Below are 26826 nucleotides of genomic sequence, written 5' to 3' on the forward strand. Positions count from 1 at the left end.
ATTTTCTTTTTTCAGATTTTCTTTTTTGAAAACATGATCTATTAGAGGATGCAGAAAGATGAACGATTTGGATTGTTAATATTATATTCAGAGTTTTACGGTTAGTGAAAATATTGTTTGATGTTTATAAATTTTCTACAAACTGTATGACATCGACTCATATTTCAGTTAACCGTAAATATCAAAACGTGATATCAAAGATTTGAACCATTCATCTTCTTACATCCACCAGATGGTCATGTTTTCAAAAAAGAAAATTAAAAAAATGAAATTTAGTAAGAGGAATAAAGCGTAAATGATAATCGACGGTTTAATATAAGTTTACGGTTTATGGATTATAGTGTTGGATTTTGAAGCTGACCCCTTCATAAAGTTGTAAAGCTTGTCCCTATGAGTGATTGTATATTTTTTTTTTACATTTTTTACACTTCTACAATAATTATTATTAATTTTTCCCTCAAATAAAAAACATTATTCATGAGGGTTTGGAGGATTTTAAAAATCTAAACGATAATGTAAGTGTAACCATTATCTACTTGTAGAGGAATAATAATGAATCACGAGTGTTTATATATTCTTTCACATTTTTCATACTTGTGTGTATATCTTCTTAGTTCTTGCCTATACAAAAACTATATTAGTTTATTTTAATTTTGGACAACAACATGTTAAGTAAAATTTATTCTAGTAATGATAATAAGGAACTCTCATAATAAAAATAAATAATGACTAAATTTTTTTTTTTAACTTATATAAAATAATAATACAAAACTATATATTTAATATAGAATATATTGTATATATTAATATGGCTATTGTATTTTATAATAAATCGTTTAGTAATTAAACTTTAAAATTATCAAAATAATTTTTTTCTTAACAGATCGAAACGGGTTACCCACGTGTTACCCGCGTGTATACCCGTTAAGAACCTGTTATTAACGGGTCACCCAATAATGATCCGATTAGTTATCGTGTTAATCCGAAACCGATTATTTTCGTGTCCTTTTTGTGTCATGTCACCATATCCTGTCAGCAATGTCCGCTGCCAGGAGTCAAACCCGCCTTTTAATCAAATAATCAGTTTTATTTTTCTACAGCGGATTCTTGCTAGCTTTGAACAGTCCATTTGTTTATAAATTTTGAGTTCGGGCCTATGTAATGGTGTGAGGAACTATAAACAAACAATTAAAGATAAGAGAACAACAATTTGCCGTAGAAAATTAAAATTGGAAAATCTGTCTAATACGGGTTCGACTCTGGCAATAGAAAATTATTTTTCATTTATTTCTTTTTTGAAGAAAAAAATAAAACTATTTTGATTACATGATAATATAAATTAAATAATTGAAGATAATAGAACAACAATCCGCTGTAGCAAATTAAAATTGGAATTTGTCTAATCCGGGTTCAACTCCCGGCAGCGGAAGATTTTTTGGAATTTGTCTAAACAACATCCGATTTGTATTAGGGGTGGGCACGATGCTATTCGGTACGGTTTCGGTTTGATTTTTGAGAAAAAAAATATACAATTTACAATATACACCTATTTACGCATAAGAAATCAAGAATAGATCGAAAGATATTGATAGGAGAGATTAGAAAATACCCATCTAAACATTACAAAACTCTTAACATCATAAATTGTTTGGGCCATGTTTAAATAGATTATTATCTCGTGTTTATCATGTTGGATATTTCTATATTAAGCCCTACTTTGCTATGTCCACCTGCGAGTCTTTTTGGACTCATGATAAATAATTGGGCCTTGTTAAGCTTGTTGAGCTCATCAACTCAGCTCACAATTGTGGCACCGCTCACTGGGTTGGTTAAACCCAGCATGTGAAGCGTGAAGACAACGTTGTGTGATTTCTGGGATGGCGCATCTCTTATCGATGAATGCTTAGGTACACAGAGCTCAGTATCGGTAAAAAGTTTAAGGGAGGTCGCAGAGATGCAAGCACCGAGGCACTGATGTCGACTGTGGAAGAGATGAAGATGAGTTTTAACAGAGAGAGACAGACAGATGAACATGGTGACTCGAATAGTGTAGTTGAACTAATTAAAAGTTAAAACATAGCATTCAAAATATATGGCGTGGTTTCGGTTTTGATGCGGTTTTGAAAACCCAAAACCAAAACCAAACCATTTTCTTTGCCGCGGTTTGGTTTCAAAACCGCAAAATCAAACTGTTTCAAAACCTCAAAAACAAACCGTTCGGTGAAGTCCAATTTGATTCATGTTTCGGTTCCAAGTGCCCACCCCTAGTTTGTACTCCTGGCAGCGGAACATTCCTTTTCCCTTTGGTTGGGGGAATAGATGGAACCCAATTCAACACAGGCGAAGTCGAGAATAAATAAATAAAATAAAAAAAATGAGATAATGCGTTTGCCGGGAGTCGAACCCGGGTCTATTGCTTGGAAGGCAATTATCCTAACCGTTGGACTACAAACGCTCGGTGTTAAAAAAGCGTTCACAGTTGTATTTAACGACAAAATAAGCCCAGAATGACTCATCTCCTAAAGATAAAGAGTGGTGCTATCCACACACCTTTTTTGACCTTCTACACACTCTTCTTAATTTGTTATCTATCATATCGAATAATGAAGAAGATTAAAGAACAAAAATTAATATGAATGTATGGGATGTAAAAATAAATATGTAAATAGCACCACTCAAGATAAATTGCCAAGTGGAAAATACGTATATTGCACTATGGCTCACAACAATGATATAAAATATTTACTTGCCCACAATGGATATGAGAAGACTAATTTATCCTAATAGCTTATTAATTGAAACGTCCACTGAAACTAACATTTAGTCTAAGTTTACCATCTGAAACTGACATTTAGTCTCAGTTTACTAACATTTTGTCTCACTTTACCCTTTGAAACTGACATTTTTAACTCTTTATCTCACTTCACCCAATTTGTAACACCCCTGCTCCAAAATATTTATTTTGGAGGAATATTATTGGTGATAGACCCAAACTAAACACTTGGTTAGTTAAGTATCATTATACCCGATTCTCTACTTCAATTTCCTATCCCTCACATTAAATTCATGACCAACTTTTAATTTTCAAGCCATAAGGTTAATACTCAAATTATTTACCAAATTCCTTTTCTTAGTACCCATTCTCAACAAAGCATTTATCTCAATGATTTAACTACCACCTATCGTAATTCTTTAATTATCTATCTTGTTTACAACCATGATTCATAATTAAAAATTTAAACACCGAATGTACAAATTTATTCTCACTTTGTCACTATTTCCTTTTATAAAACACTTCCCATTCTAAAAATTATTTCTCGAGTTATTTAAGGTTGCATCTAACACTGTTAGATTGCCTACGTACCCTTGAGCGGGATCAAGCCTTTTGTAGTTCACATTTCCAAAATTCAACCCAATTTCGAATATATTCAATTAATCCAACATATACCACAATCGTATTAATATTCAAACCTCAGCAGTTAGATCTCACAAGTATAATTAGAATAACGAAATTCTCATAAAAACACAATGTCGGCTCCCTGGCCGTGTGTTGTCGCATGCGCCACCGTGGGTGGCGGTTGGCCACCGCGACTCTCCGGAAAATTTAACTATTTCTAAAAATTCTCAAAAATTACATAAATGAAGATCTCGAATAGTAGAGCAAACTTTATACCTGTGACCAAGTCCAATTTGGCCGGGAAAACTCCAATTTCCCTCAAACCCGTCGGAACCCTAGAAATGGGTGTTCTTGATTCGACTCCAAACAAACTCACACCTCAACCATTGCTTGGGCTTTGTTCCTGGGGTTAAAAGGAGTCTATTGGTAGTGGTGGTTGACATGATAACATTCAGAAATGGTGGAATTTGCCGTCGTACCCCCACGAACCCGCCGGTGGGTTTATCCTGAAATCAAACCCATTTAACTCGGTGTTTTGATGAAATTGGAAGAGGAATGGATGCTAGATCACTTTTCAGGTGATGTGTGGCTTCTAATCACGGAGAAATTGCATGAAAAGGCGTTGGAACTCATCAATTCCGCCAGGTCGAGCCGCAGGTCACGGGATGACTCCGTTTGGCTGGGTGATTTCCCCTTGTTCCTTTCCTTTTCTTCCCTCTCATTTCTCTCCTTTCTCTTGTTATCATTGGTCAGTCACCTCCTCCTTCCTTTTTCTTTTCTCGCCACTCCCGTGGCTTTTCTTCTCCCCCCAGCCACACCCGTGGCTTTTTTCTTTCATCTTTTCATTTTTTTTTTGTTTTTCTTTTCCACGACAAGCTCCCAAAATTATGGAGCCTTCTAGATTCATAGCAAAATGACCATTATGCCCTTACACTTGTTCGTTTCTATTTCATTCGTTATAACTTCGTTTCACGAACGGTTTTCGCCCACACGCTCGTGAGATTGAACTCTATCCAAATATGCCAAGAAAACAATAATTTATGCGAGGATAGGATACGTCCTCGTATATTTCAATTTAGCCATCTAGGGCATTTTCATCATTTCACTTATCGACAACGAAAAACCGACGTAAATTATAAAAATTCCTAGAAATAAAACTTAACCGTTTTCTCAATTCAATATTTCATAATCATAAATCAGTTTATTTTCGATTTTCCCCCCATATTAATAATTATGAACATCTAATTCATATATTTAAATTTTCAGGGTATTACATTCACCCCCCGTTAAAATAAATCTCGTCCCCAAGATTTCAACCATCTAATAACAAAAAGAAATTTGAACTATTTCCTCCATCTACAATTTTATTCAAGTTTCAAAATTAAGCAAAACAACGAATTATAATCATGATTATTACTCACATTCTCATATTCCCAAACACATTCATTGGCAAAATAAATATAGAAATTCTAACCATGCCCATTGGCAAAATAAATATCCACATTAAGCCAAAATCTCTCATGGCCTCCATTGGCTATACATAGCCGTTACCACAATCCTTCTTCTAAATTTTTAGCGACCATCACTGACGATACCAACATCAGAAAATATTCAATATTGGCAGCATACATATTATAAATTTCCAGCCATAACTATTCTCGGCCAATTTACTATAAAAAAATCTAAGTCTTCCGTTAGTAACCTAGTAGAATCTAAAAAAATCTAAGTCTTCCGTTAGTAACCTAGTAGAATCTCAAAATTTCAAGCCAAAGCTTTATAATTAACAAACCGAATATCAAAAATTTCAACCAAATTCATTGGAATTTCCAATCACACTCACTAGTTAATGGAAAGAAGATTAAAGCCAAATTCGCAACACCACTAACATAAATTCTCATTCTATGGTTCCTTTCATTTTCGCAATTAACTAAATTGCCCATGGTAAAAATTTAAAGCCTTTTAAATCTTTCTTTCAATTGCTTTTCTTTTTAATTTACTTCAAAGTGCAGCCACAAATATTAAATGAGTGACTCGCTCTTTCAGAATACCATTCACATTTCATCAATTAAAAGAGAAAATTTAAATATGTAACACTCTATTGGCCAACAAAACTAAACCTTATTTATCACATAGCCACAAGAATAAGTGCTCGTCCTCAACTTGGTTCGCAATAACTAATTCAACAATGACAATTTATAACTGTGGTAACCAAACCAATCGAAATTAAAATTACAAACTTCCCCATCAAATCTAGCTGTAATCGTCGGTGGCTAAGTAAATATCACTATGTCAAACCAAACCACTAAAATTGACATTAGCAAAAATTCCAACCAAAATCATAGTCACTATAACAAAATAAAGATCCGAAATGTTCTTTACCATGGAATGAAATCAAAATCTCATTCCTTGATTTCCTTCATTTCCTCAATTTACTTAATTACTCAAAATTAAAAACCTTATGTTTTCTTTTCTTTCTTTTCCTTCCCGTTGTTTTATGAACGGTATGGGCATCAAATATATACATTCTTGAACTCTTTCTAGGAGAGCCTCCCACACGAGGGCATGAACTAGACAAAGAGCTCCAAAAGCTATTGAAGGACAACTAAACGCCCTAATTATAAAGAAACCTAAGCTTGAAATTAATCATGCATCAACCAATCAAGGATATTGGTTGATCTTGAAAATATGTTCACCTATTGTGTTTGAACTTATGGCATCCCTAATCACACACACATGGCATGCGTTTTGTTATTAACCATATGTGCAGATAATACGAAATATTTCTCTAACAAAATCCAAACAATGCACATATAGGCACAATCATATTGATTAGGGCCAATATTCTTCTTTCCACATTCAAGTTTAAATCTTCATTCCCAAAATGTAAAGTTGATTAAAGTGTCAATTATCCTTCATATTGGTAAGAAAATAAAAAAGAAGTATATGAACATATTGTCATGAACCAATAACGTACTTTGGCATGTCAAGAAGCAACAAATTGTGTAGAAAATGGAGCATCAATGAATCTCTTTTAACTAATAGTGGTCCAATAATTTCCTCTTACATTTACAAATCTAAAGTCAAATTCCAAGCCGTGACTATCGTGGCTAACAAAATATCATAATTTCATGCCATAATTCGTCAGTGACAAACTAAACCAATCAAATTTGTAATTATAAACTTTTCCCGTCAACTCTTTTCATCAAACAGAAAAAACTCAGCTAGAAAATCATTTATATTAAATGAACTCAAATTTCATTCCACAATTTCATTCATGTCCATCCACCAATCTAATTACAATGGGCAAACCACAACCACAGTTTATAATTTCATTCCCATTCGATAAATCACCATACCTTCCGTAAATATTAAAATTTTCAACTCCATAAATATTAAAATTTCCAACCAAAATTATCGTTGGCCAAAAGATTTTATTTTATTTTTTGAAGTCATACTCATCGTTGACAAAATAATGATTTCATCATTTTTCCCTTTTTCCCCAAACAATGGCTAGTAGGCTGGAAAAGATTGTAATATACCTGGCCAATACACATCATGTGGAGTAAAAAATAATCACAAGGCGACACGTGGATTTTTGAACAAAAGAGAACAAAAGTACCCTTGAGGTATAGCGGGATTCCTACGCGCGAGCAACTGATAATCATCCCTCAACCAAGTCAAAAGTGCCCAAAATAGGTAACGATTCAAAACCTATCTCATCAAATCCCTTCTACAAGGTAACTCCCAAAACCTATTTCATTCCATATATTTTTTTACCTCATTTTCCCTTTTTTAGCCAATCAATTAGCTAATTATCTGAATCATTCCATAACTCCCCAAATAATTTCTTTCAAAATATGTTAATTAGTCAATTAATAGATTTATTACCTAATTAATCTATTAATGACTAATTAACCACAATTTTCTCCCAAAAACGACTCCCGATTCTCTTGCTAAAATTCTCTAAAATTCTCAAACACTTTCTCTCTAAATTCTAACTTTGGCATCGGAGGTTCTTCGGCCAAACCCCCCCCCCCCCCCCCCCCCCAAAAAAAAAATCCATCGTGGGTGCATGAGGCTCTTGGCCTTGACCAAAGGTGTTAATTGTTTTGTAGTTGCAATTTTGTCCAAGATCAAGGAGGAAGAAATTTGCATCCACAAATTGGTGCTTTCATTGAGAGTTGAAATTCACACTCATAGAAGACTCTCGCATAAAAAGGTTTTTTTCTCTATTTTCTAGTCCACTTGTATTTTCCGTACGTTCTTATTATTAGAATTTTTTATTTGCAAAGATTCTTGATAAAACGAAAAAAGAGAAATATGATGGCTAGAAATTTAGAAAACTTCATGAGTGAAAATTCCAATATTCAATAAATGGGACCGCGGCGATCCACGAGACTAAATGTGATCCTAGGGGGAGCGGCACCACCACCACAAGGTTCCACCATGGGAACCACCGTGGTGGCCACCCGCGATGAGGTCCATGGCACCACTACCACAGCCCGAGCCGTGCCACCAAAGCAAGCCCAAGCCGTGCCATCCAAGGCTCATGGCACTAAGGCCATGACTCAAGCCATGTCATTTCAAGCCTAACGCGTTGCCAAGCCGAGCCCTAGCCTCGCACCCACGTGCGCCACATGCCGAGCAGCCCACTCCCGTAGCCCAACTTGCTCCCGCCGAGCAGCTTACTCTCGTGGCCCAGCCTGCTTCCACTGAGCAGTCTGCTCTCATGGCCCAACCTGCTCCAATGGTCCAGCCTGCTCCCGTGGCTTTCCAAGAAGCCTAAATCGGTCCAAGATTAGTTCAACCGTCCCAGCTCCAAATTTCTGGACCGATGATCAAATCGGGAGCATTTTCACCATATTTTTCTGCGAATTTGACATTTCCCAGCTTAAATCTCGCACCCGGAGTCTACCACACTTCCACTACTCAAGGAGAAACGTTCCTTCCAAGCTCTTCCAATCTAAATGGCGAACAACACTTGTCTCGACAAGCCATAGAGTTGACGAGCGCTCTAGCACAGCAGACGACCTTGGTGAACCAGCTCTTGCAACCCACCAAGATACAACGTGTTCCAAACGAGGTGTCCCAAAGAAGGACAAGGGCAGATGAAGAACCTCTTCAGCAGTGTCCCGACAAGCAGCCACTCGACCAACCACGAACCGAGTGTTTGGGCAGAGTACACTCCTGATTAGGCCCCCGAGATAGCGTATACTCCGGTCTTAGCACGTGGAGAAGCGTGCACTCTCGACTAAGCCCACGGACGAGCATACACTCACGGTTGGGGCCACACTCCGATAATCAACATGAGCAGCCTTCCAAGCGAAGTGTTCATTCGCGGCTAGGCCCGCAATGAGCATCCTCCATATCACATCGGAGTAGGCAGCATGATAAGCGGAGAGAAACAGCCACTCAATCAGCCTTAAGTTCAACCAGCAGCCTGCGAAATCCCTCGCCTGCTAGGAATCCACCACATGCACTGCTGCCGCGGCATAGACGAGCCGAGCACGTAGAAGAGCAGCCTAGACCAGCAGGTCAAGACTAGGGGCAGCAGAGAGCTTGGCTACACTAACAAAGGTAAATTCAGGAAGACGTAGAGAGGCTCCTAAACAAGCGATCACATGATTTCAAACGCAACAAAGTTGCCAACGAGGCTCTACGACGAGACATGACCAACATAAGCAGGTCATCTTTCACGGACGAGGTCGAGCAGGCAGAGCCTCCATGTGAGTTCAACATGCGACATTTCATATCTTTCAAAAGAGATGAAGACCCGGAAAGACATCTAAAGCACTACCAAAGCACAATGATCTTTTATCGAAACAACGACGATTTCATGTGTAAGATATTCGCCACCACTCTACAAGGTAAGGCGCAAGATTGGTTCTACACCCTGCCGCCACAATTTATCCGGAATTTTGACGAACTTTCTTTGGTTTTCACCAAAGAATATTCATCCTATCGCTTGATCAAGAAGAAGTCCGACCTTTTGTTCAACTTCAAGAAGAACCCAAAGGAGTCGCTTCGCGACTATGTGAAAAGGTTCATAACAGAGAAGGCAAAGATAGTCAGATGCAACGACTCAATAACTAGAGTAGCCTTCCAAAAAGGACTTCCAGCAGACCACCCGCTATTCAAAAAATTGATCATGAAAGAAGATCTAACTCTAGTAGACTCTTTCGCTCTGGCAGAGAAGCATGCACTTTGGGACAAAGCTCGCTAATGCACATTCAAGGACTTAAAGAAGTACCCGACATCACCTCCTTACTATCCAAACCGGAAGTAGATGTTTGATGGTATCTGAAGCAGCAATAAGCTCTACCATTATGCAAGAAGAGTTAGGGGCCCGACTACCTGTATTCCACAGTTCAAAAGCTCTCATCGATGTTATCCAAAAATTCAAAAGCTAACTTTGGCGATAGTTATTGCAACCCGAAAGCTTAAGTTTTACCTTCAAACGCACGCAATCATCCTAATGACGCATTATTCCGCCCAATCCAAATGTGCGACGATAAAGGCAAAAAGGGAATCTACATCAAAATAGGAAGCAGTCCTACGTTTCCTAAAGCAAAAAGAACTCTACACCTACTGCCCTTTCCTACGAGTAGCTCAATAGGTGTGGGGGCATTTCTGGAGCCAAAAATAATCACAATGCGACACGTGGATTTTTGGACAAAAGAGGACAAAAGTACCCTTGAGGCATAACAGGACTCCTACGCGTGAGCAGCGGGTAATTATCCCTCAACCAAGTCAAAAGTGCCCAAAATAGGTAACGATTCAAAACATATCTCACCAAATCCCTTCTACAAGGTAACTCCCAAAACCTATTTCATTCCATATATTTTTTACCTCATTTTCCCTTTTTTAGCTAATCAATAAGCTAATTATCTTAATCATTCCATAACTCCCCAAATAATTTCTTTCAAAATATGTTAATTGGTCAATTAATAGATTTGTTACCTAATTAATCTATTAATGACTAATTAACCACAATTTACACCCAAAAAATACCTAAATGGCCGGTCCCTATTCTCCTAATAAGGCCGGCCATATCTCTATATATAGCTCACCATTCTCTCCCAAAAATGACTCCCGATTCTCTTGCTAAAATTCTCTAAAATTCTCAAACACTTTCTCTCTAAATTCTAACTTTGGCATTGGAGGTTCTTCAGCCAAAGCCCCCCCATCCATCGTGGGCACGTGAGGCTCTTGGCCTTAACCAAATGTGTTAATTGTTTTGTATATGCAATTTTGTCCAAGATCAAGGAGGAAGAAATTTGCATCACAAATTTACCTATGGCCAAGTCCAATTTGGCCGAGAAAAGCTCCAATTTCCCTCAAACCCGTCGGAACCCTAGAAATGGGTGTTCTTGATTCGACTCCAAACAAACTCTGACACCTTAACCATTGCTTAGGCTTTGTTTCTGGGGTTAAGAGGAGTCTATTGGTAGTGGTGGTTGACATGATAACATTCAAAAATGGTGGAATTTACCGTCGTACCCCCACGAACCCGCTGGTGGGTTTATCCCAATTTAACTCATTTAACTCGGTGTTTTGATGAAATTGGAAGAGGAATGGATGCTAGATCACTTCCAAGTGATGTGTGGCTTCTAATCACCAGAGAAATTGCATGAAAAGGCGTTGGAACTCATTAATTCTGCCGGGTCGAGCCGCGGGTCACGGCATGACCCGATTTGGCTGGGTGATTTCCCCTTGTTCCTCTCCTTTTCTTCCCTCTCCTTTCTCTAATTTCTCTTGGTATCATTGGTCAGTCACGTCTTCCTTCCTTTTTCTTTTCTCGCCACTCCCGTGGCTTTTCTTCTCCCCCCTCAGCCACTTTTATGGCTTTTTTCTTTCATCTTTTCTCTTTTTTTTTTTTTTTGTTTTTCTTTTCCACAACAAGCTCCCAAAATTATGGAGCCTTCTAGATTCATAGCAAAATGACCATTCTGCCCTTACGCTTGTTCGTTTCTATTTCATTCATTATAACTTCGTTTCATGAACGGTTTTCGCCCACACGCTCGTGAGATTGAACTCTATCCAAATATGCCAAGAAAACGATAATATATGTGAGGATATGATACGTCCTCGTATATTTCAATTTAGCCATCTAGGGCATTTTTGTTATTTCACTTATTGACAAGGAAAAACCGACGTAAATTATAAAAATTCCTAGAAATAAAACTTAACCGTTTTCTCAATTCAAATTTTCATAATCATAAATCGGTTTATTTTCGATTTTCCCCACATATTAATAATTATGAACATCTAATTCATATATTTAAATTTTCAGGGTATTACACAATTCCGTCAAAGAAATATTAAATTAAAAGGTTTGGACATTTCACTTTTTACACATCTATTTACATTCAACCTACAAACTAAAACAATCTCAATTCCATTTTTAACAACTCTAATTTAAACTCATGATTTTTGGCCCTTTTAAAAATAAATTATTCAATCAATAGAAAAAATTCATGGCAGCAAAATTATTATATCAACCAAAATAAAGGTTACAATTTTGTTCCTAGAGTCGCTTCATTTGCAAGACATCCATGTATTGGCTCAATGGAAATTTTGTACTTAAAAAATACTCAACATAAAGAAAACATGATCAACCTATTGCACCATATATTGGCTCAATGGAAATTTTGTACTTAAAAAATACTCAACATAAAGAAAACATGATCAACCTATTGCACCATATATTGGCTCAATGGAAATTTTGCACTTGAAAAATTGGCCTAAGCACAAGTTTCACCCATAAAAAATTGATCTTAGAACAATTGCACCATATATAATCTAAACTACATATTAATAAAACATTGTTTGTCAACAAAAAACTAATAAAATTACTACTATAACCTTTAATACAAAATTGAAAGAAGATATTAGAAAAGAAAACAATATGGGCATTAAAGTAATTTTGTACAACTAAGTTTTTACTTCTTTTTTTTTTTTTCTAAAACTCACAGCTATGTCACTTTATCAATACCCTCCCAACTCATTCTCTCTCTTTCTCTCTCTCTTTCCTAACTACCAACCCCTATTTTTTTGGAATGCTTACCAACCTGTTAAAAATAAATAACTCCTCTCATAAAACAAAATTAAAAAACAAATATTTAAAAATATAAAAAAATATATATTTGTCAACACACAAAGTGTGACCTTTGCTAGTAATAAATAAAAAAACCATCAAGCTATTATGTCCAAAATACTTCTAATGCAAACCCCAAAACCTAAAAAAAAAAAAAAAAAAAAATATTATCCAAAGCAAATGTGCACATTTTTTAACCAAAAGCTTCACATTGTTGAGTCACTTACTCTAATTGGCGATAAATAATTACAATTTCGACTTTAACTTGCATTTTTTAAGAGGTGTGTAAAAAGTGAAGTGTCCAAAATGCACTTCAATTTTAACGTTTCTATAATGAAACAATGGGTAAAGTGAGACCAAAAGAATGAAAAATTTCAATTGCAGGGCGAAATGAGACAAAACCAGTTTTAGGGGGTAAATTAAGACTAAATGAAAATTTCAGGGGGGATTTCAATTAATAAGCCTTATTCTAATTTTTTACTTCCCTCACGTTAATAAACAATAATAAAAAAAGCAATTAGCCTAGATCATCTCCAAATGAGATGTCAAATATGCCAAATAAGATTAAAAGACATTCGTGTTCTCCAATTGAGATGCCATATATAACGTGGCAGTTGAGCTATTTGAATCCTTACTTTCTAGCTGTCTTTTTTTTAACAACGAATGAACGAATCCAATATTTTTATTTAATTTTTTTAGTGTATGAGTCTCATTGACAACCAATATAATAAAAACTAAAATTAATTTTAACAACTTTTTAATAGTTAATGTAATTATGTGGTCCAACATAATAATAAAATAAATATTTGACACATCCATTAAAAAATAAGAAGACTTAACCTTTGTATTCAATTAGTCACATCAGCTATCAACCAAAATTTTGACACATTATATCTGATGTCTCCTTTATAGGTGCTCTCAAATGATCAAAAAGTAAATGGTGATTGCCAATCGGATCTGACCCTCTTATAGACCCATGATATCACACTTATATGATTTTATAGACCCACCATATTTTTTTATTAGTTAGTTTAACGCTTAAATGTTGTAAAATCAGTAGAACAATTAAGAGCTCGTTTGCATATACTTTTAAATGACTAAAAGCGCTTTTGGTGAAAAAAAAATTTTAACCTATCCTTAGTAAAAATGCAAGTAAACTCCGGAAAAGCACTTTAAGTGCTTTTGGAAGCAAAAAACATCTTCTCTAAAAGATCTTTCAATCATTTTAAAAGCACATCCAAACGAACCCTAATTTTCCTAAACCCACCTTAATCAGTAATCAAATACTCTCAAAACCAAGAATGAGATGAACTAAGAGTATCGTAGTTAACACATGCATCTTGTTGGGGGTCAGAAGCATGCATTGCCCCCACCCTACCTCAACTGGTGTTGAGAAGTAAACATGGTATAATTCTAGACACATGTAACTGAGAAATTGGAATCCTCCCACATTACATGGAATTTATATGAAAAACAATCAGCAAATTTTTATAATTTGGTTTGTGTTTTAAAGTGCCTGGTTTATCCAAATGGACCCTCCTCATAGGCTTCTTTTCAAAAAAAAGCTACCAAATCTAAGGTAAAAAAGAAACACTAAGTACATGGAAAATGATTGTGGTGACAAAACAAAAGCCACAAAACTAAAATATACCATTCAAACACAACTTTACAGGGTTAATTGGTCAAAAGAGAGAAAGAAATGGTTTTTGTTCTTCAGCACATATCGTTTATTTTTGTTTCTTTATTTTTGTAAAATTTATTCAATTTATGTAAGAAAATACAAAAGAAAGATATTTAGATATATACTAGAAATTACTACTTGCGCGTTGCTGCACGATTAGAATTTGTATGAAATATTATATTCGAAATATATTAAAAGATTGTGTCATAGAAAATTGTTTCAATTTAGGTACAATGAAGTTAAAGTTTTAACAATCGTACCCAATGTTGTGAGAAAGCTCACCACATTGTTAATAATATTATCAAATCTGGAATAACACTGCCTTGATGTTTGCTCCCTGCCACCAGAGCAGTTCCTGCTAGAATAACAACAAATTCACAAAACATACAAAAAGTTACTATTATTCTAATATATACAGAACTCAGACCCGAAAATACTAAAAACACAACCCCTGAAATTTATACTGAGTTAAATGTAAAACAAAATATGAGTTTCTTCTTTACCAAACCAGGGAGTAGAAACATGAGAAGTATATAATCTCCAACCCAGCGACTGTTATACGCCTGGATTGTTGAACGAAAACTAAGAGATGTTTGTAAAATGCTTGTCACTGCTTCTTTCATCAACTCTTCTTGATCTTTAACTTTGAGTTGTTGTAGATTAGTTTGCATATGGATTTTCCTTTGTAAACTACATTTCAGAACGAAGAATGAAACACATTTATTAAAAAAAAGGAATGCAATGTTAGAAACATGGGTAATTAAACAATCAAAATAGTAACCTCAAAATTCATATGATCTAGCGTAAACTAATTAAAATGATTTGCTTATTTTGGTAAAGGATTAATGGATGGATAAGACACTTTAAACAACTATAAGTTTTATAGAAAAGCTTTTCAAGAGCTTAGTTGGAGGAGACAGTATCAGAAATACATCACTCAAAAGAAAAAGATTACTGAAAGTTACAATGCTTAATTCTATATATTAAATATTATAATGCAATGTGAAAAAGCTCACCACATTGTTGAATAATATTATCAAATTCAGTAGATCCACTGATCTTATACCTAATTTGATGATTCAGAACATCACAACAATAATTTAAAGAGTAGAATATTACAAAGACTGAAACATTACTTACAGAAAGCGATTCGGAACATCAACCACTTGTGCGGGCAGTAAAGGGTGGGGTCAATGAGATAATCAACAACTTTTCCACATTGCAAATGAATAAATTAAAAACAACAAAGCTTAGGAAATCATTTTTAATAAGTTAACAAAGAAAGAGAAGCTACAACCTTTCTTGGGTGTCACGGTTGGAAACTTTTTTTTTCCATAAATACGGCTTTAGAATAATGTGAAGCTGGAATAAGCAAAAATTGAAAACAATTAGAGATTCATGGTTCTTACCTAAATATGAGCTTACGTACAACAAATTTCGTTTGTATAGCCTCAAATGACCATCACGAACTTAGCCAATTAATCAATAAAACACAAATATTTTATGTTGTACTTTATTTCCAACATATCTGTTGCATATGTATACACTGTATACTTTGATTGTGCAAGAGTAGTTTTATGCTATAGAAGCAATATGGCTTTTACCTAGTGAACAAAAGGTTCTTTCTAATTATTGAACAAAATTTAGACATATAACGTTCAAATACCTACAATTGAAGAAAATTAAGTGTTAGAAACTGGAATTCGTCGATTAAAAATCCATATAAGATTTCCTGTAAAGTAACCAAACTAATTAAAGCAAATTTATCTTTTTAAATAAATCATAAGAATAGGAAATGCAAGAAAATAATATGAACAACAATCAACGTAATAACATTAACTTATATAAGATATTTCAGCTATTTGTTTGAGAAAACCCAAAGGAAGCATTTGAAATTGCTCATCTTAATGACAAAACCAAATTATGCACCTACATGCAAGATTGGAAGGTACAAGGAAAACATTCAAAATCATAAAAAAGTAAATTTAAGCAGAATACCCATTTGCAAATGCTAAATCAGTAAAAGGATTCAGATTACAAAAGACGTATTCCAATACCGACCCAAATAATCTACAATACAACATATAAAGCATATTCATCACAACCACATACAAATGTAAATTTGTTGGGAAAAAAAATATATCATCACCGCATTCTTATAGAAAAAAATTATTTAAATACTGATTTTGTGCAATCCAGGAGCTAAATGCTTAACTCAGAAAATAAAAAACTCAAACTTTTGCAATTAGATAAGTCTAGTAACAATCTACTTTTAAAATGGTTTACAATATAGTCTTTTGTGAATTTACTATTTGTATAACATGAACATACCAGCATCAAATCACTTACCCCAACAAAAATTACAACTCAGCAAATCACTTACCTTACCCCAACAAAAAAATCGCAAAGAACAAACATCTATATATCATGATGTAGCCAAAGCAAAATTATGTGTGTGTGTGTGTGTGTGTAAATCAATAGTTCGTCAAATAGAAAAGAGGATGTATTTAAGGTTGGAAGAAAGCATGCTTAACATGCATCAACATGCAGCAAAAACTAAAAAAATTAGAAATATTGACCTTTCAATGATATTGCAACGAATAAGGCAAGGCAAGAGGATTCATCCCAGAAAACAGGTGCTGCACTCTCCTGAAACCAAAATCGTCAATCAATTCCCAAAATGAACTCCAACTGGCAAAACACCCACCCCAAATGGACCTGAGATCTAAGAATATTCAAGAAGTTCTTATAACTAACTATAACTTTACCTGTCAGCATTGATCTGTCAGCCAAAGACAAAATTTTCAAGCCTAGGCCAAAGGTTTTTGCATAAAAACAAAGTCTGTTATTTTGCTAAATAATATAATGTCGAGATGTTTCAAGCAAAATGAAATACTAATGAAATGAACTAATCTGTAAGTTTCTCTTGCGGACAACCCTAAGCAAAGTGAATGCATGTTCTTCTCTCTAAGAGAAAAAGTTGGGTCATATGTTTTAAGAAAAAAACACACAAAATTAGTAAACTATTGAATAAAGTTCAAATCTTCGTTAAATGAAACAAAGAAGAGTTGAATTAAATTCCAAATAACTCCCAAAACAATTATATAGCATAGATGAACTTAAATAAAATTAGTAAAAGTGGAGAAAGGAAACCAACTTCACCCACACAATTACCAGAGAGAAATACCCAGAACTTAAATAAAATTAGTAAAAGTGGAGAAAGGAAACCAACTTCACCCACACAATTACCAGAGAGAAATACCAAATCGCTGTTTTTAAATCTGCAAGATAAAAAAGAACATAACTATGTACTAATCTTAGAACCAAGTTGTCTGATACATTGAAAAATGGAAAGAACTAAAAAGTGGTGATTTTAAATATAGCAGCTTTCATCACCATGAACCTAAAGCATTTAAAAAACAAAACACAACTTAGCAAAAGATGGAAACTTGAAAGATTACAGGATATAGCAAATGAATATAAAAATTACCTATGAGCTCCTTCAGCTGAATAACCAAGCAACCTCAATAAATTCTTATGGCGAACATGGCCAATCGCTTCCACTTCGACCTTAAACTCCTTCTCCATTCTTAATACACTAAACTTGAGCACAATTTTTAATGGCTGAGTTAGGTTGCTTAGCTTTAATACCACTGCATAAACATCCAAATATGGTAATAGCCGTGTCTACATTTTCCTCAAATCACCATCCATACATGCACATGGTGTTGAAAGAAATAACCTTGAAAATAAAGCACTACATATACAAAATATGTTCAGTAATAAAAGCAGTAAGAAACTAATATAATTTTCTGCTTCTAACTCATTCATTTGATCAACATATTGATGAAACTAATCTATTTTTAGTTTCTAACTCATTCATTCGATCAATATCATCTCACTCAGTGTAATTTCTTCAGATTGTAATCCATATGGTCATAGAACACAAAAATAATTAGGATAAACTGAAAAATGATTAGGATAAACAGAAAAAATGATTAGGATATATAAATAGACGAAGGACTACCATAGCAAAACCAATTAGTTGGTGAAAGGAGACTAAGGAATTAGGACACAAAACACTTAATAAAAAATACTCATAAGAGAAAACCGAAGGAAAATTGGGAAAAATTGATTGCTATAAACAATTAAAATTGAGAAGAAAATAGTAATACCACAAATGGTAAAATCCGGAAAAGACCTGCCTTTACTTTGTGGCGAAACAAAAACCCTAAACCTTGATCTCTTGAAACTTCCTTGTCTCTCAACTGTGGACTGTCAGTCTGGAACCATAACAAATCATACACCAACATTCAAAATCCGAACACAACAAAAACCCCAAATTTTTATTTATTTATCTTTTACAGCTAACGAATTTGCAAACAGAACACGGCCAACAAAATCATTCACCCACACTCAGAAATGAAACACACAAAAAAAATAAAAATAAAAAAATAAAAAAACTTGTTCAACGAAAGATTTAATAGAAAAACAAAAATTATATACCTTGATCACAAAGGGCTTGCAAGCTTGCATACAAAAACCCCAAAATTTGAAGACCAATGTTTCCTGCAAACCAAAATCAAACTAGATCAGGTAACCACATGCAAACCACCATAAAAAAAATTAAATCGAGTAAACTAAAAAAGCTGGAAAGCTCACCATAAAACGTTAGGTTATGTGGGTAAAAAAGGGATTCCAATCGAATCCAAAAAGGGCAAAAATAAATTCGCAGGATTGAGATATCTCCTACTTGTAGAATTAGTTTTAAAGTATATCTCTTCTTCCATAACTCCCGTATACAATTTGTGCTGTGTTCTCCGATCCCCTTCCTTCTTGTTCAGTCTTCTTCTTTCAAGTTTTAAAATTTCCAGAAAAATGTTCTCTTCCCAGGATAAATTAAACAGCCACAACCCACATGCATAAGGAAATTGAAACCAACATCTTGCTCGATAAGAATGTCTCAATTCAAAGGGAATGAAAAGGCCAAGCCTAACGTAACAGAAACTCAACTACTCTAAAATCAGAAACAATAAAACTTGTCAACACTGAAACAACCGGTACTTCGAGCTGAACAAATTCCAAACCAGGCAGATGGATCCGAGTCAACATCCAGGATACTAAACCAACTCATTCGCCTTATGAAATTCAAGTATAGTGGTTTTCAAGATGTGTAAAATGTACACTGTTGGGATCTAGCATATAGAAACTAGAACGAGCAAAAAAAAAAAAAAAAAAAAAATTTCACCCTTTCTATAACCATAACAAAGAAGATCCTAGTTATGTGGAAATCGATAACATCACACAAGATTATGTAGAGGAAAACTCGTGTCCATAGCCCATCTTCAAAATACAGAACCGCAAGATAGATGTTGTATATTTTGTTTATCTACCTGTATTATATATTTCTGTAATGAATCTATTTGTATATTTTGTTTATTCTACCTGTATTATAGATTAATTGTATTTTATCTACCTATACGATATGTTTTTGCTCATTAGTCTATCTATATCACATATTATTTCGTGTTATCTATCTATACGATAGGTTTTTATTCATAGTCTACCTGTATCATAGATTAATTAATATTATCTACCTACATCACAAAATTTTTTATCTACCTCGACAACATTTCTTTTAATTTTTGATAAATTTATAAGATTGGTTGTAATGTGTTTTTAAAATGTTTTTAATTAGAAAATGGGTAGATAAAGGTATTTGAATATTCAAACTTTAAATTTTTTAAATTCAAAAATAAAGAATTTAAATATTTTTTATTTTCAAGGGGCAAAATAGGTGTAATAAAAAATCAAATAAAATTGAACCCAATCCGAAAACAGGTGAATTTTTTTGACCTGGATCAAACTGCCCATATATATATATATATATAGGGAGGCCACAAAATATTGTAAGGTTGGTAGGCTTTATTTGTCTATGGAGGAGGAGGAGGACCTTTCAAGGGCTTTCATGGTTTGGGGCATTTAGGCCGTCTACATTAGTGTACAAAGGTTGGTAGCCTAACACAATCTAGTCCACATAGCCAACTTTTTTGGAACAGGATGCTATTGGATCCTTTTGTGAGAATCCTAAGGGTTCATCGTATCTATTCATTAGTTATCTTGCGGCCACAAATAATTTTGAATTTTTTATATAAAATTGAACGCTAACAGAGTACCTAATAAAAGTTAATCGCATGATGTACGATGAACGACTGAGATGACTTGATCTCTAGTATCCTCACAAAGAGGATCTAGAGAGGATCCTCATCCAACTTTTTTGTTTTTGGTCAGACATACCTAACTTCTACTGTTCTACACTCAAAAAAAAAAAAAAAAAAAAAAAAAAAAAAAACTTTACAATAATAAAGTCATATTACTGGTTGAGTTACATTTTTCACCAAATAATAATAAAGTGATAATTATTGTGAATGAATTGCAATTATACAAATATATCTATTATTGTGTAGAATTTTGTTGTACAATCGACCTTTGTTAGAATAATTATCATTGTATACAAAGAATATTTTATTTTCTTAAATTCAATTTCATTTATTCAAACGATATTTTAATATAAACAAACTCAGTCATCCCCATGTTAACTTCAATTCATGCAATGACCTCACAATTTGAGAGATCTGCAAGATCTGCAGAACAAAACAAGTGAAGGGAGTCCAACAACAAGAGTCAATAATTCATAAACTAAATGACAATAAATTATAGAATAAAGTAAGAAAAAATGTGACATAAAAATAAGGGTCCGTTTGGACCAAGTCCCTAAGAAAAACGTATTTTAACTGTCAGTGATATTATAATGTTAATGGTAACGTATTTTCTGGGGTATTATGTTTTGCATGTGTTTGGGTATTACTTTGTAGTTAATGAAGTTACCTTATTTTCCAATTTATAGGCTATGGTCAATGTCTCGTTCTAACCTATGTGCATCTGTTAATGGATCCAAACTTAACATATTTAGTGATGGTCCATTGAAATTTGACTTGTATAAAAAGTTTCTTTACACACCCCCGACTTGGAACGTCCATCTGGACTCCGAATCGAGCTTTACTGGCCCATACCTGAAGGGTGACAAAGCCATAAAGTGTAGTGATGTGGAAATGTGAATAAATTCAAACCCAAAAATGCCTAAATACAAGAGTGCGCTATGAGCGGGAATGAACCCAATTCACACGTGATGACAGAGCATAAGTACAGTACAGTAAAATAGGGTGAGAAATTATATCACCAAAGGTAACCGTCTACCCCAAGATTTGCCAAGAATCATCGTTGATATGAAAGCTTAGCTACTAAAACCTGGAGGGGCGAAAAACAAGGGTGAGTGGGCCTAAAAATAAAGTTTTCATAAAAACCTTTGAAAACATTATAATCCATTGCCGTAAAACATGTATAGTTTCCAAAATATAAATACTACGTATAGTATGAAAGTACTTACTGTAGCCTGCAAAACGTAAATAAGGCATGACATCGCAAAATCACAAAATCTCAATAGTAATATAAGTAAAATAAGGTGTTCAACAACCTATGCTAGCATACTAGTTGGAGTCGCCTAATGCGACCTGTACGACTGCACTTATTGCTCACTAATCTATGCTAGCACACGAGTCGAAGTCGCATAATGTGACCTAAATGACAGGACTGGATGTAATAATATATGATATACGCTATAATGCTACGATCACTTGAAGACTGGCGATAATCGCGGTCACCTACGAGTTGAAGTCGCTTAATGTGACCTGTACGACAGGACTGGCACCTACTTGGATCCAAGGCGAGCGTGCGGTGCAAGAAGGTGAACATACACATGAAGGACTGGCCCTGGCCCGGGGTGAGCACTAACACCAGGGTGCAGCAATGGTGAGCTGACTACATGAATATAAGCATGCCATAATGATGCAATAATTCTAATCAACATAATAACATTCATAGCCGTAGATATAATTATGGCATCGAAGATTATAACCATACATGTGCATCCCGTGGGATGTAGCATGTTTCATAAATTCCGTCATTTTGCTAATTTTTATAAACTTTAGTCTAATTCAGGCGTACTTAAGAAATTCTTTTTCAAATGCATAATTGGCAACTATCAATCAATCATATATACACACACACACACACTATAAAAAGGAAAAGACCCACTCACCTGAAGTCCGTGCTACAACTCCCATCGAGGCGCCACAAACGATTGTCGCCTAGAACAATTATCAAATCATGTCTCAGAATTCTTATCGATAGAACACGTAACTTACATAAAACGCATACCCAAGGACGTTCTGGAAACCCATTGACCAAAAGTCAATCGTCGATCAAAGGTCGACGATAAGGTTCACAACCCTACGTAACCCGATTCAGAAGATCTACACCTTGGGTTTCCAATCCGTAACTTCCAAAGATCCAAATTATGTATCTAGAACATCATACTAAAATTTCATTACAATCTAATGGTTGGACCTTCACCAATTGCAAATTCAAGTGGCTGTCAACGTTTTATTTTATGAGCTTACAAATTCAATTCGGGAAGATCTGTATGTCGGATTCCTGATCTGTAAGTTTCTAATATCCTTGAATATTACGTAGTATAACGTATTAAATTTTGGTGACGATCCAACGGTCGGATCGTCAATTCATTTAATATCCAAGTGGCGGTCTCTATCAAAACTATAGTTTTACGATGAGATTTCGTCAATTGAACATCACATATGCAATAGAGTAACCATATTAGTCTAGGAAGGGCAGGTGGGGTCTCGGCCTATGCGCTACCGCATGCGGTGGTCGACTGCCCGAACTCGTCGGAAAATTCAACTAATTCCAAAAATTCTCAAAATTTACAGAAATGAAGATCTCAACTAGTAGAGTAAGTTTTATACATGTGGCCAAGTCTAATTTGGCAGGGAAAAGCTTCAAAAGCCCACGAACCCGCCGGAACCCTAGAATTGGGTGTGCCTCGATTCGTCGAATCCAAAGATCCGCCGCCTCATCCAATGGTTGGGCCTTGTTCCTGGGGTTGTTGGAAGTATATTAAGGGTGGTGGTTAACGGAAAACTCTTCAAAAATGAGCGGATTTCCATCGTGATACCCACGAACCCACCAATGCAAATTCACGAACCCTATGCCTAAAATCCACCAATTAATGGATGAAAATGGAAGAGTGGAGGTCGTGGGATGGTTTCCAGGTGGTGGCTTGGCTTAATTCGCCAGAAATTGGCCAAGAAACCATCAATTCTCATGGATCTCGCCAGGTCAGGTCGCACGTGTCAAAGGAGACCCGGTTTGGTTCCTTCATCTTCTTTCTCTCTCATTTCCCTCATGTTCTCCTTCCTGATTGGTCAGACTCTCCTCCCTCTTCTCCTAATTTGTTCCTCATCTCCCTCTTTTCTCCTCCGATTAGGTAGCTCTGCCCAATCCCTTCTCTGTTTCTCTTCTTCCCCGATTCTTTTCTTTCCCTTCTCAGCCACACACATATGGCATAACAATTTAGTAATATAAAATAGTATAATATATTAAAAATAGTGATTTCTTCAAAAAATACTTTCAGATTCGTAGCTCCGTAAAACTTTAACCGTAACTCTGATTTCGATTCCACTTACGCTTATGCATTCGTATCGTTAAGTACTTCAAGAATACGCTAAAAAAAAATATTTCGTTCATCTCACTATACGTTGGTCAACGAAAGTCAATACCCTCGCTTCTAGGGTATTTTCATAAATTCACATTTTTAAAATTTATAAAATCATAGAACTAGGGACGGGTTATCACATAAACGATATTCTCTACGTTAAGGGGATGGAGGAGTAAGCTAAGCCTCATAATAGACTAACAATAATGTGTTTCAAATTCGCCTTCGGTGAGAATTGAATATAAAACCTCTCACTTATAAGTGAAGAAGAATATCATTAGATTGTTGTACTAAGTGGCTAATATATAGATTTTTTTGTTGCAAATTACTTCTAAGTTCTAGATTGAGGGTTGACAGTGTTTACTTTTGCATCTAAGGTTTAGTATTGTTTAGTAATTGCATTTGTTCTAAGGGTAACGCTAGAGAGACTAAATTTTATAAACTAAATGACATTCAAGTTGACGATTGGATTATTACTGAAGTGTTGATTAATATGCTTATTTTTAATAGGTGACACATCATTTAGTTTACAAATTTAGTCTACCTAACATTACTTTAAATTAATGTATTTTAATATGTTTAAGAGTTAGCTCAAGTAACATTACGGAGTGGTAGATCATAGGCTTAATCTTTTAAGTGCATGTTTACTTACCATGAGAAAGAATGAGATACCCAGCAGATGAATTTATGGCCTGTTTACGTAACCATAATCAATATAGAGATGACAACGCAAAAGACAAACAGGGTTAAACTGTATGTAAATTTGATAAGAGTTGCAGAAGAACAGAAATAGAGATGCACTAAAGAGAAAGTGAGATGTGACAGCCCATTCCGAAAATATTTACCTTTAGCGCAAGAATGACGTTTTTGCCTTTACTCGTTAGTGGTTGCGGGTGCGTGAATGGACTATGTTTTGGGTTGGCTTTTGGGATTATTTTAAACCTACACACACATATGTCCACACATGCATATGTGCACCCTTCTTCTTTCTTTCCTGGTTTTATCTCTCTCCTCATTCTTTACATTTCTTCCATTTTCTTTCATTTGTATAGACAGCTTCACATCTCACAGTTTTGGCATGGATCGAGGTTCCAAATACCTTCTTCATGCTCCTTGTGGCCTAACTAACACACTCATACCCTTGGTTTGGCTTGGAACCCTCGAAAACCCGTGGACTCCGTCGATGGTACTGTTAATTTGCTCGTGATCGTGGAGGTTTTATCGAGTTTTGAGATCATAGGGAGTCTTAAAACTTTCTCACAAACCTCTGAAAGTAAGTTTGAAGGATTTTGGACGTCGGGATAGCGAGTTCTAAGGTTGGCCAGATTTTGTAGAATTTCTCCGGCCAGATTCCAGCGTTTTTGGTGCTTTAAAGTGGTATAAACTTCTTCTCCTTGTCCTAAGCTTCATTTTGACATAAATTTTGTGAAGTTTGGTTAAGAATTGAGTGAGAAAAGTGAGTTTAAAGTTTTTCCGGATTTCGGCGACCTGAGGTAGGGGATGACAGGATATTCCGTCAAAGTTGATGGAATATTCCTAACAGAGACTAACAATGTCAGGTTAAAGTTAACGGAATATTTTGGTAAATTGACGGAATATTCCCAAACGGCGTTAGAGATTCCGTCCGTGCGCCAGGCACGTGCCTGCGCGTGCGAGGCGCGTGTGGTCGTGCCTTGGCTGGTGCGTAAGGGCACGTGAGGCTTCAGAAAATTTTTCTAAAAATATGGGGGTGTTCGTGGGATTGAGTAGAGCATGTTGGTATATTCAAACACTCTAATTGAGCAATGTATGAGAAGTTATTACCTAAGGTTGGTTATGTGCATTAAAGTGACGGTTTTATAGTTGTTTCACATATAAGTGAGGACTATCTGGAGGACGAGCGCAGCCACACGAGGCTCGGGGCTTACGACCCTTCTACGTATCAGTGAGTGGGCTTTTGTTTTCAGTATATATATATATATATATATATATATATATATATATATTATGACTGGTATCTTTCCAGAAATTACGTTTTAATGGTTTTATAATTGAAATGCCATATCGAATATCATAGATACTATTATTGTGATTGTGTTGGTTATGCTTTGGTACCGCGGACTCTCAGGTAAGTCAGGTGAGTATGTTTGTTAGTGATAGATGTGGTGATAACGAGATTGAGTTATAGCTTATATTCTTGCACCTCGGTGATTGTGCTCCGCCAGAGTAGGGCCTAGCCTTCACGTGATCATTCACCTCCTGCATCGTACGCTCACCTTGGATCCAAGGCAGGTGCCAGCCTGTCGTACAAACCACTATAGGTGGTTTCGACTCGTAGGTGACTTGCGATACATCACACAACCTTCATGTGATCGTAACATTGAACGTAATTAGATACACCAGCCTGTCGTACAGACCACTATAGGTGGTTCCGACTCGTGTGCAGGATAGTGGTTGAGGAGCTATAAATTCAGCCGTACATGTCACTTTAGGTGACTCCGGTTGACGTACTGATATTATCGGCATATTATGATTTGTTTTATCTCACCTGCTTGATGCTTATACTATTTGTTTGGATATTCTGACACAACATATTTCTGGCATGGCATATTTATCGTTTTTGCATGATTTGAGATACGAGTATGTATAATATTTTTTGGAAAGTATACGGGTTTTACAGAGAGGGGTTATTACTTGATATTGAAATGGTTTGGAAAACTTTGTTTTTGCCCACTCACGTTTTCTGTTTTGCACCCCTCCAGGTTTTAGGTAGCGAGGACGTGGGTGACGAACGTGGCATCGAGGACTTCTGACAGAGCACCCTCCATGTAGGATTTTCTAGTTACCGCTTGTTAGTACTTGTTTATTCTGGACTGCACCTAGGATACTTGAACTTCTACTTTGCATTTTTCCTTCCATGTTTGTCACTAGCACTCACTGATCTTTTTATTGTAAATTATCTCGTTGACTTTATTTCCTCGTATTTTCACTTTTTTGATCGGGGTGTATCATGAGATAACCCTAGGGTTTTGATGGGTTAA

The 26826-nt window shown here is 35.4% G+C and overlaps 1 protein-coding gene, 2 long non-coding RNA genes and 1 other non-coding gene across 5 annotated transcripts; 1 reads left to right on the top strand and 3 right to left on the bottom strand.

The window, feature by feature from the left end:
- Window positions 1-2383: 2383 nt before the first annotated feature.
- On the bottom strand, window positions 2384-2455 carry TRNAG-UCC (transfer RNA glycine (anticodon UCC)). The gene has a single exon. It is a non-coding gene; the product is annotated as a tRNA-Gly (tRNA).
- A 6610-nt stretch (window positions 2456-9065) lies between these two features.
- Window positions 9066-9620, top strand: LOC148695116 (uncharacterized). The gene is made up of 2 exons (XM_088698306.1): window positions 9066-9264; window positions 9346-9620. The coding sequence occupies exons 1-2, from the start codon at window positions 9066-9068 to the stop codon at window positions 9618-9620; spliced, it is 474 nt and encodes a 157-aa protein (XP_088554432.1).
- A 4709-nt stretch (window positions 9621-14329) lies between these two features.
- LOC137718528 (uncharacterized) lies at window positions 14330-15501 on the bottom strand. Of its 2 annotated transcripts, XR_015965030.1 has the most exons (3): window positions 15316-15501; window positions 14679-14865; window positions 14330-14530 (listed from the first exon to the last, which is right to left on the bottom strand). It is a non-coding gene; the product is annotated as an uncharacterized LOC137718528 (long non-coding RNA). The 2 variants fall into 2 exon arrangements; XR_011065897.2 differs by having other exon boundaries at window positions 14383-14865.
- Window positions 15502-17758: 2257 nt separating this feature from the next.
- Window positions 17759-18949, bottom strand: LOC148695117 (uncharacterized). The gene is made up of 3 exons (XR_015965031.1): window positions 18838-18949; window positions 18682-18744; window positions 17759-18458 (listed from the first exon to the last, which is right to left on the bottom strand). It is a non-coding gene; the product is annotated as an uncharacterized LOC148695117 (long non-coding RNA).
- Between the last annotated feature and the right edge of the window lie 7877 nt (window positions 18950-26826).

This window comes from Pyrus communis, chromosome 8 (genome assembly GCF_041283825.1).
Source record: "Pyrus communis isolate YQ-2024b chromosome 8, ASM4128382v1, whole genome shotgun sequence".
In the NCBI taxonomy this organism is placed as follows: Eukaryota; Viridiplantae; Streptophyta; class Magnoliopsida; order Rosales; family Rosaceae; genus Pyrus; species Pyrus communis.